Genomic DNA, 14751 nt, shown 5'->3' with positions numbered 1-14751 from the left:
TTTCGCCTAACTAATGTTAAAGAGGTAGGACTTGCAGTCTTCCAAGAAACCCAACTGATTGTTGGTTGGCGGGCACCGAATTCCGAAACTTCAAAAGCATATTAAGATGTGACTGTTAATGTCAATAAGGGACAAGTTGGTGTGGGCATCATTGTTAGAGATGGAGATAGTCATGTTTTGGCTGCTCGTAGTACCACACATACTCTAGTTGTTGACCTCACTATGGCTAAGACATGGGCGGCTCTACAAGCAGTAATATTTTGCCAGGATCTGGGCTTCTATGACATTTGCTTAGAAGGAGACGCCTTGCAAATTCTTAGAAACTGCGTGACAAATGTGTCTAACAAGAGCAGATATAGACATCTAGTAGAGGGCATAAAGTCTGGCATGAGATATTTTCGATCGGCGAGTATAGTCTACGTTAAGTGGGAGGCTAATTCGGCAGCTCACGGTTTAATACGTGAGGCTTTTATCCATATTGTAGACAAAATTCGGATGGAAGAAATTTCTCCCAAGATCTATGATATTGTTATCAAGAAGCTTGTAGTTCTTATGTTTGGACCTTGGCCATTGCTATGGTTTTATCGATATGAATGGAATTTGCAATATATATATATATCATCAACACCAAATAATTTTGGGAAAAAAAAAATACATGATCAATCTTCTAATGACTCATAATCATTAGCTAATATAGATCAATTGCCACCAAAATTCATTCCAAAAATCAATCATCATCCATAACTTAAAATAGCAACCCCAATTTCTAGACTAATTGGATATATTGTATAACCCACTCCGACGTGATATCATGCAATACAATGCAAAATGAAATAAAGACAAGTCATTTTATGATTAAAATTTTATTCAAAACCTTTAAAAGTATAATTTTAAAAGGCAAGACATCACACACGCATATAGATAGTAAAATATAGTCTCTCTCTACTAAATAATCTTTGTCCATGGAAGAGGTAGTGGACGCTTGGTATAAATAATTAAGGATAAGTATTTGCGATAAGTATCTGACCGAATTGTTAGCAATTTAGACAGATAATTTGAGAAACCTCTTAAAAGGCTTATTTGCTCGAATAAATAGCTGAACAGTTTAAATTTATTTAAACAAGTAAATCTCATACGAGTGTCTCACCAAAACGTATCTAAATTACTAAAAAATTAGAGAGATATTTGGATAAATAATTGTCCCATCCAAATCCAAAATCCAAAACCACTCACCCATGGACAAGTTGTATAGATTTCCCTTTTAATATATATTAAAGTGGCGGGCGGCACTCAATTTAGTCACATGGAGATAACAAAACTTGCCAAAAATGTTGCACGCAACACCCACTCTTCCTACAATGAATCTTCTAAAGAGGTGGCCCCCACTCCCTCATCCCCTATCCTCCCACCTTCCTTCTCTACTCACTTCCGCCATCCTCTTTGCCTCTCTTTTCTTACCCACGTGCTTTTTTCTCTGCCCACTTATATAGTTATATATACTCCTTTTCCTTCACTCCTCTTACCTCCACTCCCCAAAACCTCCTCAAAAAAAAATCAAGAGCAAATCCATGGCGGTAGTTCGAGAACGGCGCCATCTCAACCTACGCCTCCCCATTCCTGAACTCTCCGACCGCCGCCCACGCTTCCCCTTACCCCTACCTCCCACTGCCGCCGCCACCACCACCACCTCCTCAGCTACCATCTCTGCCGGCGACCTCGAAAAGCTTCAGGTTCTCGGCCACGGCAATGGTGGCACTGTCTACAAGGTCCGTCATAAGCGAACCGGCGCTTTCTACGCACTAAAAGTCGTTCACGGCGAATCCGAGACCGACGTCCGCCGCCAGGTCCGCCGGGAGATGGAGATCCTCCGCCGCACCGACTCCCCCCACGTGGTCCGCTGCGACGGCACCTTTGAGAAACCGTCGGGGGACATCGCGATTCTCATGGAGTACATGAACGTTGGCACCCTGGAGTCGCTGCTTAAGACCCACGGAACCTTCTCCGAGCCCAAGCTCGCCGACGTGGCGCGACAGGTTCTTAACGGGCTTAACTACCTCCACGGTCACAAGATCATTCACCGAGACATTAAACCGTCGAATCTGTTGGTCAACGACAAGATGGAGGTGAAGATCGCGGACTTCGGAGTCAGCAAAATCATGTGCCGAACGTTGGACCCGTGTAACTCCTACGTGGGCACGTGCGCGTACATGAGCCCGGAGCGTTTCGACCCGGACAGGTACGGCGGGAACTACGACGGGTATGCCGGCGATATATGGAGCTTGGGGCTGACCCTGTTGGAGCTATACTTGGGTCATTTCCCGTTTCTGCCTCCGGGTCAGAGACCCGACTGGGCGACCCTGATGTGCGCGATTTGCTTCGGCGACCCCCCTAGCCTGCCGGAGCACGCGTCGGAGGAGTTTCGGAGCTTCATCCAGTGTTGCTTGCAGAAGGAGTCGAGTAAGAGGTGGACGGTGGCTCAGCTCTTGACCCACCCGTTTGTGTGTAAAGATCCGAGATGAGTTCCGGGTTAACGGATCTGACAATTTTGGGCACTGCTTCTTCCAAGTTTTTGTATATAAAGGGGCTGGATCCGATTTGCTCTTCTCAGTTTTCTGTACATTCTTTCAAATCTTCGTTACTTCTGTAACTTTTAGCAGTAAAAATCTGCTTCTGAAATAGAAGAAATTACATTTATTAACTTTAAACCCTTTTTACTTTTAATTACCACTAACTTCCCTGCCTGCTCTATCGGCCTCTATAAATAGGGGTGATTAAGTCCACTAATCACTGTTATACTAGAAGATACCAAAGCACATTTAAAATTTAAAATTTAAAAATAACAACTTGATTGAGATATGATGATTTCTTAAGAATGAGTCGCCTTTAAAAGTGGTGATTCTATTAAAATTAATTTCTTTAGGTATCGTAGAAAGAAAATGGATTATTATTAAATTGTTCGAATTTTATAAATTTATTTAGACAATATAAGTTATGAGAGTTTTCTGCTTCGAGTCTCGGAACTCATTTGTCAAGGGTGCCGATAGATCTTGCAATTTTTTTTTTTAATAAATTATTCAAATTGTACAAAAATAATTGGAGCAGCCAGCCAACGGGACAAACTTTTTTTTTTTTGAATTTCAAATCATTTTATAATAAAGACAAAATTTAATTTAATCCAACAATTTATATAATATTAAAACATTCAAAAATGATAATCCGTACAAGCAACCAAGCTAAATCATTTAATTTATCCGTATTGTCACTAAAAAGTCCATTGGTTAACCAAAATTGTCTCATCACGTGGTTTCTTCAATGAAAATACATTTTAAAAATGCTTAAGCTACCAAACGTTAATCGTCCGAAGGTCCATCACCTTAAAAAGTGCTTGTCTTGTCTATGATGTTTTGGTTAGGGTAAGGTAGGAAGAAAACATATAATGGAGAGAGTGGATAAAGGGAATATGCTTATCTAGATATGTCTTTTTTTTGTGGGATAGCTCCACAAAAAAATTATATAACCTAAGTAGCCTATTGTAGTTGTCTATTTTTATTTATTTATTTTTAATGTAAAAGCTATTTGGGTGGGCATATGATAATGATTTAATTATATCCACACCAAGAGCTAATTATGATAAATAAATAAATAAATAAATAAAATCATTGGTTAGAAATGCCCCCACCTGCCTTTTTCTTCGCAAACATGGTGGGCCTATAAATGCCTATTACATTTAGGACTTGTCACTGTTTTGCTTTCTCAAAAGTTCAAAACCATCGAAAGTTTTTAGATTTATTTATCCACTCTCTCCATTTATTTATTATTGTTTTTATTATTTATTTATTGAATAAATATTATGGTGGGCCTATTACATTTATTTATTATTGTTTTTATTATTTATTTATTGAATGGAGATTTTAGATTTTGTTTCTTCGTCAAGGATTTCGATTGTTTTGTTTAATCACTTTTCAGTTGAATCCAGGTTTGCCTCCACTTGCAAATTGAAATTCATAAATGCAACCTCCATTTATAAGCACTAAGCAAATAGAACTGACACCAAAAAATACAGGTAGTGCCTTTTTTTTTTTTTTTTTAAAAAAATATATATATATTTGATTGAGAAAAGAAGCTTACAGGAAAGATCTTTCCCACTTGTAAGCGGATGGAAAAAACTTGAAGATGCAGTCAGCGGCTGAGTTAGAAATTTGTCTTAGTAAAGACGAAATTAATCTAATAAAATATGATAATAAATAATTTTTTTGTTCTTTTTATATATTATATTTTTATTATAATATATAAAAGTATGGTAATTACAATTCAAGATATAAATTATAACATAATATATGTATAACAAAAAACGAATCTATCAAACTTTATAAATATATGCCAAATTGATATATCAGTTAACATGTAGGCACTAATAAAATAAAAAATAAAAAATACAAGGTGTCTAAAATTACATTCTACGCGCCCTAAAATTCCTAGTACTGTAGTAGTGTGTGGAGAAAGATTTGAGACGTGTCGACTGTCGATCATTCATGATGTTTAATTTTGATTTTGGGTTGGGTTTTCTTAGTTAATATCGGCTCAAATTTGAGAGTAACTTTCATTTTTTAAGGGTGTTGTTGCCCCGCTGGGCTGAGGCTGTGTTAAGCTGTCTTGAATTTTTAATTTTTTTTTTTCTTCTGAACAAATACAGGGGAATGAATGTTTTAATTTAATTTGTAGGATCTTGTAACCTTGTAGGAACATTATTATAGAAACATAATAGAGATTGGGTTAAAAAATTAAACTAATTTTTTTTTTTCAGAAGACATTTAGGGGGGTGGGCATCCCTGCCCCCCTATTTCCGCCACCGGATGCAGCCAAACGAGCTGGTACTACCATGTTAAAGAGACGAGACTCTTACCCATTAATTTCTACTCATTAACTTCTAATTACTATGTTTTCAGTGAAATTGAAATTAGACTATTGCTCTGATTGTTTTAATACAAAATATTTTTTGTCGTAAAATATTTTTAATAAAATCATTTTTCAGAAAAAAAATATTTTTCTTAAAAATAATTTTCTGCGCTTGGCTCATACGAAAAAATCACTAACATCAAATTTGGTCAGCGTTTTACAACCATTGCCTCCAGATTTCGACAATCGAATACCGAAATTTAGGGACCTTTAGCGATAGATTTGGGTTACCAACAATGTCAAATGCCTTATGGTGACAAATTCTCACAAATTTGCATGGAAGAATGAAGAATTTAACTTCAGAAAATGATTTTTACGATCAAATTGAAAATAATTTTCGCTAATCATCATTTTTCGGTTACACCAAACATAAAAAAATATAATTCTTTTTTTTAAAAACAAAATATTTTACGCTCAAACAAACAAAATATATCACTTTAATCACCTAGAAGGAGGGCCAATAAATCTCCGGTGTTAAGAGCTTGTTTAAACCCTTTCTGATTGGGACATGGCAAATAAGGTGTAATTATGGTTACCATTTTTTTAGGTGGGAAAAATAGAAGGTCCCTAATTACGCTTAGAAGATCCTCGCCGTTCAGTGAAACCCAGAATTTTTCTGCGAATGTAACTGGCCGGGGGAGTGGTTTACAAGTAGATCAACGGTCACTAATTCATGTTGATTGAAATAATGGTACAAGTATGTTACAAGTAAGAATAAACATATAATAAGAGTGGATGTTTCGGGACAGCTTCGGTACATTAAAAACTGGACCATAGATGAGTCAGCAAACATCAATTTCAGAAAAAGGCAAATATGTCTACGTCAGGCAGCAGGTGCCAGGTGGATGCATGAACCTTGCGTGCGTCCCACATCGCTGGGAAACGAGGGATGCATACAAGTTGGGGCCAATCATGCACGATATCATGCGTCATTTTCTTTTACATTTAAAATTATGGGTATCTTTCTTTCGTATTCTTTCCTTTTCTTTTTGTTTCCTTTTGTTTGAGTCTTCGCATGTGTTTTGTTACCAATCAAGAGTTTATTTCTTGGATGATTTTTTTTTTTGTTTTTATTTAAACAATAATTAGTTGCTTTCATCATGTTAATTAATATAAATAAACACCTCAATTATTTTCCTTTTTCTATAGGTAGTTAATTAAAAGGCAAAAGGCATCCTCTACTTCTTAGGCTAATGACATGTTTGGATAATTTCCTTCAATCTAAAGCAAAATATGAAATTTGTAAAGTTTTGTGATGTATGTTCTGTTTATTACGTCGTAAAATAGTTTTAGTTATAAAATATTTTTTGAAAAATTACATTTTAAAAAAATATTTTTCGGTATTTGGCGCGTACGAAAAATTACAAATATTTTTTTATATTTTCATTCAATTAAATTAAGTTATTAACTTATAAAAATCATTTTTTATTCACAACATAAAAATATTAATGTAAATTAATATAAAAACACAACTAAAAAATTACTTTTAATTAAGATATACACATTGACTAGCAATAATCATATATTTTATAAATTGGGATTGTTTTAAAAAAATTATTTTTAAAGTGGCCGAAAGCCTACCGGATCTTGGCCATCCCGGCCGTTTTAGCATGATCCCGACCAGTTTAGCCAAAATCTGGCATAGTATTGTCGGAATCCGGCGACGGTGGTCGGATGTCGTCGAATTTCGACTAGTGCCAGAATCTGGCATGTCGAAATCTGGCAATGGTTGCCGAATTCTAGCAATGGTTGACTGTTTGAACATGAAGGTCGACTACGTCATTTAAAAGAGAGTTGACTGCATTTGCCATCTGGAGAAAATGGTTTACGCTTTTAAAAAGCGTAAATCATTTTCTGAAATTTACTAAGTATTTTTGGTCAAACATAAACATTTTCTGGTTGACTATTATTTTCGCCCTTACCAAACATCGAAAAATGCTGAAATCATTTATCAGAAACTATTTTACTCCTAAACAAACAGAACAGTAATGTAAAATAGGAGAAAATAGTGAAAGCAGAGAGAATAGAAACAAAAGATTTTGGTGCGGTTTAGCGTTAGACGCCTACGTTTACCATTAGAGATACGGTAGAACTATATGTATTTTGCTTCTTCTTTTTTTTTTCTTCTTTTTTAATGATATTTACAACACAAATGAGCCATCTTTAAAACAGTATTGAAATAGGTGGAAATAAGTAATAATTCCATATACCATCATTTTATCCCCAGAAGTTGATGCGTTGTGGTCCTTCAACAAATTTTTTTTTTTCATGCACCTCATTTTCAGCTACCCATGCCACTAGCTGCCTAGCTGGAGCTTTTTTTTTTTTTTAATTATTATTATTTTTTTTTAAATGAGTAAGATAAGACACATTACTAACAAACAAAATTACAAGGTAAGAAAAAGGAGAAAAAAAAAAAAGAAGGGATAATTGTACCGTTGGTCCCTGTAGTATGCCATAATTATTTTTCACTCTTTATGGTTTAAAAAGTTCATGGGAGGTCCCTGTGCTATGCAATAATTACAAATCGATCCCTAACATCAAATTCTGTTAAATTTTTTAACAGATTCCGTCAAATGCCACGTGTCGCCAATAAGATGGCGACACGTGTCCATCTTAATAAAAAATATAAATTTATTAATAAATAAACTTATTTTTTTTAAAAAAAAAATTAAAATTCAAAAAAAAAAAAAAAAAAAAAACAGCAAGAGGTAGCCGCTCGCTACCCCCAGTGGTCGCCAGGGGTGGCGCGCGGCCACTCCTTTAAGAACCAGGGGTGGCCCGATGGCCACCCATGCCACCCCTGGGGGTGGCTCGAAGGCCACCCCTTGCTTCACTTTTTTTTTTTTTTTTTTAAATAAGTATTTTTATTTATTTTTTAATTTTTTTTTATCAAGATGGACACGTGTCGCCATCTTATTGGTGACACGTGGCGCTGACGTGTAGAGCTAACAGATTCCGTCAAAATGGTGGACGGAAAATCGACCCAGGGAGTAAAACGTAATTATTGCATATTATAGAGACCTCCCATGAACTTTTTAAACCATAGAGAGTAAAAAATAATTACGACATAATACAGGGACCAACGGTGCAATTATTCCAAAAAAAAAAATGACAAACAAGAAGCTAAAAAAAAACAAGCACACTGAAGTTAAGAAGCTGAAATGGATCTAATAGGATCCATATAATAGTTGGGGTATGTGGATCTAATAGGATCCATATTTCTATCATATTCTCTGCAATAGTTGGTAGGAAATGGGCCAATTTGGCCCAAGGCTTGGTCAACGAAGTTCTTGACCTAAAGAAGAAGAAAAATGGGTACATTTGCCAGCAAAGATGCCAACGGGGCAGACTTGTGGACTGAGGCTGAAAATATTAATCCATGGCAAATGCAGCAGTTGAACTGAATTAGATTAAATAGCTTTTTGGCGGGTTGTTTAATCACTTATTTGATCAGGTGGGTCTTATAAGTAATCTCTCATAATCATCTGCTCGAATTTTCTTAAATTCAAACAGATAATTTAAGAGGATCTTGATCTGAAAAAATCATTTTCTTGGTACTTGATCAATTAAATTGGCCGGACATGAAAATAAGGCTCAACCGATGAGAAAATAAATAGTCGAGGATCCAATTAATTAACGAAAAGGCCTGCTCACTAGAAATGATGTAAAGTTTTAAGACCTACCTCATCTGCAAATAACTATTTTAATTAACTCATTTTCAATCACATCCTTTAATTTAATTTTGTCCTTCATCCGATGATACTAGGAGAAATGTGGATGAAACATGCCAATTCAGCAGAGATGTGCATAAGATGAACACCAAAATGTAAAGAAGCATTTATCTTTATATAATACCAAAACTCTGTCCCCTTGAATCAATTGTAGGTCACTTGCTTCTCGATTTCTTAATGAAGCCTAAGTTAGGGTCCATTTGAGTTTGTAATTTTAAAAAGTGCGATTTAAAATAACGATTTTAAAATGTGTGATTATAAAAAATGATTTTTTAAAACGCAGTTAAGCGTTTGGAAAAATTGAAGTTTAGCATTTAAAATCGTAAATTAACCTTTAAAATTATGCGTTTTAAAAAATACACTATCTTATTTGCGATTTGAAAAAACTGATTTCCTGCGTTCAAATTGCAGTTTTTAAAAACGCAGTTCTCAAACAATTTATATTCTGCGATTTGGTTTAAAATCGTAATCCCAAACGCACCATTAAATCACTAATAATTTTAAATTTTAAAATTTAAAATTAATTATTTTATAAATAATGCTAAACACTATATTTTTATCCATCATATTAACGTGATAGTCTCAACCAACCATTGGATAAGTCAATTGTTCAAGAAAAAAAAAAAAAAAAATTCAAAAGTTGGTCAAGACTCGCACAACAATATTGTAGGATAATTGTGAGATAAAAGAAAAATGCTATATACCACATTTTTATCCTACAATACTGATGTGACAATTCTAACCAATCCTCAAATTTTTTTTTTTTTTTTTTTTCACAAGGATAGATCCAAGAGTTGATTGGAAGTGATATGTTAGCGTTGTGAGATGAAAAATGCTACATGTATTTAAACTTTTACAAATGGAGTCTTACTAAGATGATTTTGAGCTTATTCATTGGTACCTGTAGCATTTCTTTTTATTAATTGTTTTGATAATCTCCAATGAATAAATTTCACATCAGTTAATAAGGCTCATTTTGTAAAAGTTTAAGTACATATAGCATTTCTCAAGATGAGATTGTTGTGTGATAAAAATGTAAATTTTAGCATTAATCAATATAAAAGTGTAGTATATAATACTGTTATTATTATTTAATTAATGTTTTAACACTAATCAATAATACAAACCGCTTACAATATTGAATGAATTAACCGTAAAGTATAAAGTTAGATTCCAACTCATACTTATTGGCCTTGTTTGCAGTGGCGGAGCCAGAAATCTATCTTAGTAGGGGCGGAACTAAAATAATAAAATATAATAATTTTTTTTTTTTTTTTTTTTTTTTATATACTATATTTTTATTATAATACATAAAAGTATGGTAATTACAATTCAAAATATAAATTATAACATAATATATGTCTCACAAAAAATGTAGCTATCAAACTCCATAAATATATGTCAAATTGATGTATCAGTTAACATGTAGGCATTAATAAAAAAAATACAAAATACAAAATTGCATCCTACGTGCCCTTAGAGAAACAAAATCAAGTATCAAGTCTGAATTGAAACTTTCATAAATTTCCCTTTCAATGTAGACAACTAAATTATTTGGAAGAAACTCATCCTCCATTTTGTTACGAAGTCTTGTTTTAACAATCTTCATAGCTGAAAACGCTCGTTCAGTAGTCACTGTAGACACTGGAAAAGTCAAAATAAGACGAATCAATCTACAATAAGATAGTATATCTCTGATTTTCCTGTCTCTATCAATCCTCAACATAATTCCGCAGTGGAAGACAAGTTTTTTAATTTTGGATGATTAAGCACATCAAGTTCAAAATGTTTCAACTGATATCTCAAATGAATTTTCTCCTGCTCAGAAAAATCAAGAGAGTAGTACTTCTCCATGAGACTACAAATATCATCAATGTTAAAGGATTTATAAGCATCATTTGGATTCAAATATAAACTAAGTGTCAAGAGTTCTATTGCTCCTTCATCAAATCTACTGTTGAGCTCTTGCATTGAATATGTCAAAATGATAATGATGCTCCACCGTGATGTGATCCCGTTGATGACGACCTCGACCTTCAACATAACGAGCACTCAAATCTGGAATGTCAATTTCAAATTTCTTAGAGAAAGATACTACTTCCTCAAGCAAATTATCCTAATCTTCATCTCTCAATTTTTGGAGGAGTGTTTTTGTACTAGAGTCTAGAAACTAGCTTCATAGCATTCAAGATGTCTTGAGATTTTTGCTGCAAATGTTGACAAAGACAATCAGTAGTACCCATGATTTTCATCATCAAATGTAAAATGAAAATGAATTTGAAGGATGTAATCATTTTATAAGCAGCATTAGCATCCCCGTGTTGAGAGTAAGTAGATCCTCCTTTGATAATATTTTCAAGCACTGAACAAGTAGGACCAAACACCCTTATTAGGCTACAAATAGAATAATAATGAGAACCCCATCGAGAATCACCAGCTCGTTTCAAAGTGCCAATTGGGTTAGCTCCTTTTTCAGTTTCAAGTTTATCAATAACTATCAAATGTGCGATTTCTGCTGCTTGAGCTGCTTGTAGTTCATCATGACGTTTACATGAAGTACCAACCACATTGATAATGAAATTCAAATTTGAAAAGAATTCATGAACATAAACTACCTTTCGAGATACAACAACTAATGCTAATTGTAATCGATGAGCAAAACAATGAACATAGTATGCACAAGAACAATCACTAAGAAATAATGCTTGCAATCCTTTCCATTCACCACGCATATTGCTAGCACCATCATACCCTTGTCCACGAATACTTTGAATATCAAGACAATATCGAGAAAGAACATCAAATATTTTATTTTTTAAAGTCAACGCCGATGTATCTTTAACATGGACAATATCAAAGAAGCGTTCTTGTATAAATCCATCTTTGTCAACAAATCTCAAAACAATAGCCATTTGTTCTCTCTTAGACTCATCTCGTGCCTCATTAACAATAATGCAAAATTTTGATTTACCAATTTCTTCACGAATTGCATCTCGTACCCTCTTTGCCAAGACATGTAAAATCTCTTTTTGGACATGATGTGAAGTATATTTAGCATTTTGTGGAGCATTTTCTAAAACAACCTTAGCAACATCCTCGTTGTAAATGGAGATAAGTTTTATCAACTCAAGAAAATTGCCACGATTTAATGAATCGGGACCTTCATCATGACCTCTAAGAGCACATCTTTGAGATATTAAATACCGAATAGAATCGATTGAAGTCTTCAATCGCAATCGATTGTTCATTTTTTCTTCTGAAGGTTGCTTATCTATCACCTTATCAATATGTTGAGATTGGTTCATCAAAGTGTCACAATACTTAACAACATTATTATGAGGCGAACATGGCCCATTTCCCATATGGACCAAAAAAGCACAATTCATACCATCATTAACCTTCTTCAAATTACGAAATCCGTCAATAGTAAATGCATTAGCTCCAAACCGTCCCATTGGCTTTTTACAAAATAGATAACAGGGTAAACAATAAGCAGCATCTTTTGTAGGAGAGTATTCTAACCAAGGAAACATTTTATACCAAGATGATTGAAATCTCCGACGATTTTCCTTTTCCTGAAAACGGATATCCAGAACTATCAGGAGGAATGAATCTATATGGGTCGTCTTTAAGATAAGCATGTCTAAATTCATCCTGTTGATTAACATGATATTCCCACATTTGAGGACGTAACCCTGGATCATGTTGTAGAGTAGAAATGTCAACTAACTCAACTTCTTGAAATTCAATTCTTGGCATCTTAGAAGCAACTTGCTCAGGAGCTGAAGTTTGATGATTAGATGTTGATGAAGACATTTTAGAATTTGAATCAACATCTTTTTTCTTAAAAAATGCATCAATTGTTTTTGACTTGCTCATGTTGTAATTAAGAGTTTTTGGAAACCTGAAAATTTATTTATCTATTAGTGTTAAGACTTTTCACACTAAAGAACTAATGGCCTAATGACACATACTCTAATGATATTCTAATAAAATTATTAGCATATTCCGATAGCTATTAATCTAAAAAATAAACAAACAATGTCTTAATAAAAAGAACAAACAATAACAAATAACGTACCTGAGAGTGGCAAAAATTCTACTGAAACTTGTCACTTGGCCACATTAATAGAACAAGACTGCTAAACATTGCAGAAAAACACTGTCAACAACTATAGATCATCATATCTTAATCCAAACAAATACAACAATATATGCTTCAAATTGCAAATTGCAAATTGCAATGACTGTAAGTAATAAAGAAAAGCAAAACAAAAAAAATTAACTTAATAATAATAAAAAAAAAGTGTGGTTGTGGGCCTGTGGCCTACGTTGACAAGTCACATGACTCACATTACAACTATTCAAAAAAAAATTCTGAAGAGTCAGATGAGTCAACAAAATAGAAAGGAAAAAGTATATATATATATTTGAAAAGTCAAAAAAAAAAAAAAAAATCTGAAATGGCAACGTTGAAAAGTCAAGATTAGTTAGAAAAAGAAAGAAAGAAAATCAACAAAACAGAAAAGAAAAAAAGAAGAAAAGAAATGGCAACGTTGAAAAGTCAAGATTAGTTAGAAAAAGAAAGAAAGAAAATCAACAAAATAGAAAAAAATAAAATAAAAAATGAAAAGGCAACGTTAAAAGGTCGTGAACCACATATTTCAATTTTCATCCCTTATCTTGAAAGAAAAAAGCAGAGAAGAAAGTAAGAAATTAAAAAGAGAAGCAAAGAAGAAGGTAAGAAACTAAAGAGATGGATGAGACGAGCTGTTCGTCTCCTCCACTCTGCAGAGAACAGTTCTTCTCATCCACTCTGCACAGTATTAGAAAACAAAAAAAAGAGTAAAAGGCTTGCTGCTTAGTGCTTATAGTGCGAGAGATTGCCGAGGGGCAGGGAGGAGGCACAGATGCTGGGTAGCTGGAGGCGCAGTTCTTGGTTTAATGGCTTCTGATGATTAGTTTTTTTGTGTAGAAGTTCTAAAGTTTCTCCGGAGAGATATATGATTTTTATTTTTTTTTCACAAAATTGTTCCGTTCGACCGTTCCTCTTCCTGAGCAAGTGAGCATTTAATGATTGTTGTTGATTTTTTTTTTATAAAATTTTCTTTGACGGTTGGTTTTTCCATGTAAATGTAATTTTTTTTTTCCTTTTGTTATCAACAGGGGGCGGGCTAGCATCAACATTTTTTTTTTCTTCTTTTTAATGTAATTTTTTTTTCCCAGACATTTAGGGGGCCGGGTTGTATGGCAAGAGAAATTTTTTTTCCCCTTCCCTCTTCACTTATTCCAAAAATAATCAACTTCAAAACATTCTAACTTTATATCACATCAATAATTTTTTATTATTATTTAAATTAAAAAAAATTCACTACAATATAAAATTTTTTCACTTTTCTATATAAATTCTTTTTACTTTACATCACATCTATCACTTCCAACTCCCACTACTAAAATTTTCCTTACCTTACCAAACAAGGCTATTTGTTCTCATATTATATTAATTATTAATTATTTTAAAAACTAATAAAAAATAAATTTAATTAGTATTTTAAATCCAAACGGAAACTCGTTATCCAGATGCAATATGATCTTGGGAATAAAATATTCAAACCTTTCAGCTCTGATTAATCAAACCCAAATGCTTGAAGACGCAAACGGTTTCAATAATTCCACGTTCTCTCAGATCCCAAAGAATATTACAACTCAGATTCAACCAATCTCCACCTCCTTGTTCTTCTTCGATCGATCTTAATAATTCTTCCAGCTTCAGCGCAAGATTTCTCCGAGAGCTTTTGATCCATGGCGTCTCTTAGTTTGACTCATCTCAGGGGCAATAATTAGTTGCTTTCATCATGTTAATTAATATAAATACTAATTCTTAGGCTTATGACATGTCTGGATGAGGAATAATACTACATATTACTTTTATGTCTTTTTTTTTAATATTATTTTTTTAAAATTGATGTTAAAATTACTATTAAATTTATGATAAATCACTATTAAATTTTGATCTAATGGTAATTTTAAGAGTCACATCAATTTTAAGGGGACAAAAAAA

At 33.6% G+C, this 14751-nt stretch overlaps 1 protein-coding gene and 1 pseudogene across 1 annotated transcript; one reads left to right on the top strand and one right to left on the bottom strand.

The window, feature by feature from the left end:
* The first annotated feature begins 1511 nt into the window (after positions 1-1511).
* LOC133866736 (mitogen-activated protein kinase kinase 9) lies at positions 1512-2698 on the top strand. The gene has a single exon (XM_062303358.1). It carries the CDS (start codon positions 1569-1571, stop codon positions 2517-2519), a length of 951 nt encoding a protein of 316 aa, XP_062159342.1. The 5' UTR covers positions 1512-1568; the 3' UTR covers positions 2520-2698.
* Positions 2699-10122: 7424 nt separating this feature from the next.
* LOC133866269 (uncharacterized) lies at positions 10123-12506 on the bottom strand (annotated as a pseudogene).
* Between the last annotated feature and the right edge of the window lie 2245 nt (positions 12507-14751).

Source organism: Alnus glutinosa, chromosome 4 (genome assembly GCF_958979055.1).
Source record: "Alnus glutinosa chromosome 4, dhAlnGlut1.1, whole genome shotgun sequence".
Taxonomy (NCBI): domain Eukaryota; kingdom Viridiplantae; phylum Streptophyta; class Magnoliopsida; order Fagales; family Betulaceae; genus Alnus; species Alnus glutinosa.
This window is presented reverse-complemented; position numbering and strand designations above follow the sequence as displayed.

Bases quoted from the DNA above. Each gene is read 5' to 3' on its own strand.
- LOC133866736 (XM_062303358.1), top strand. From the start codon at position 1,569: ATGGCGGTAGTTCGAGAACGGCGCCATCTCAACCTACGCCTCCCCATT.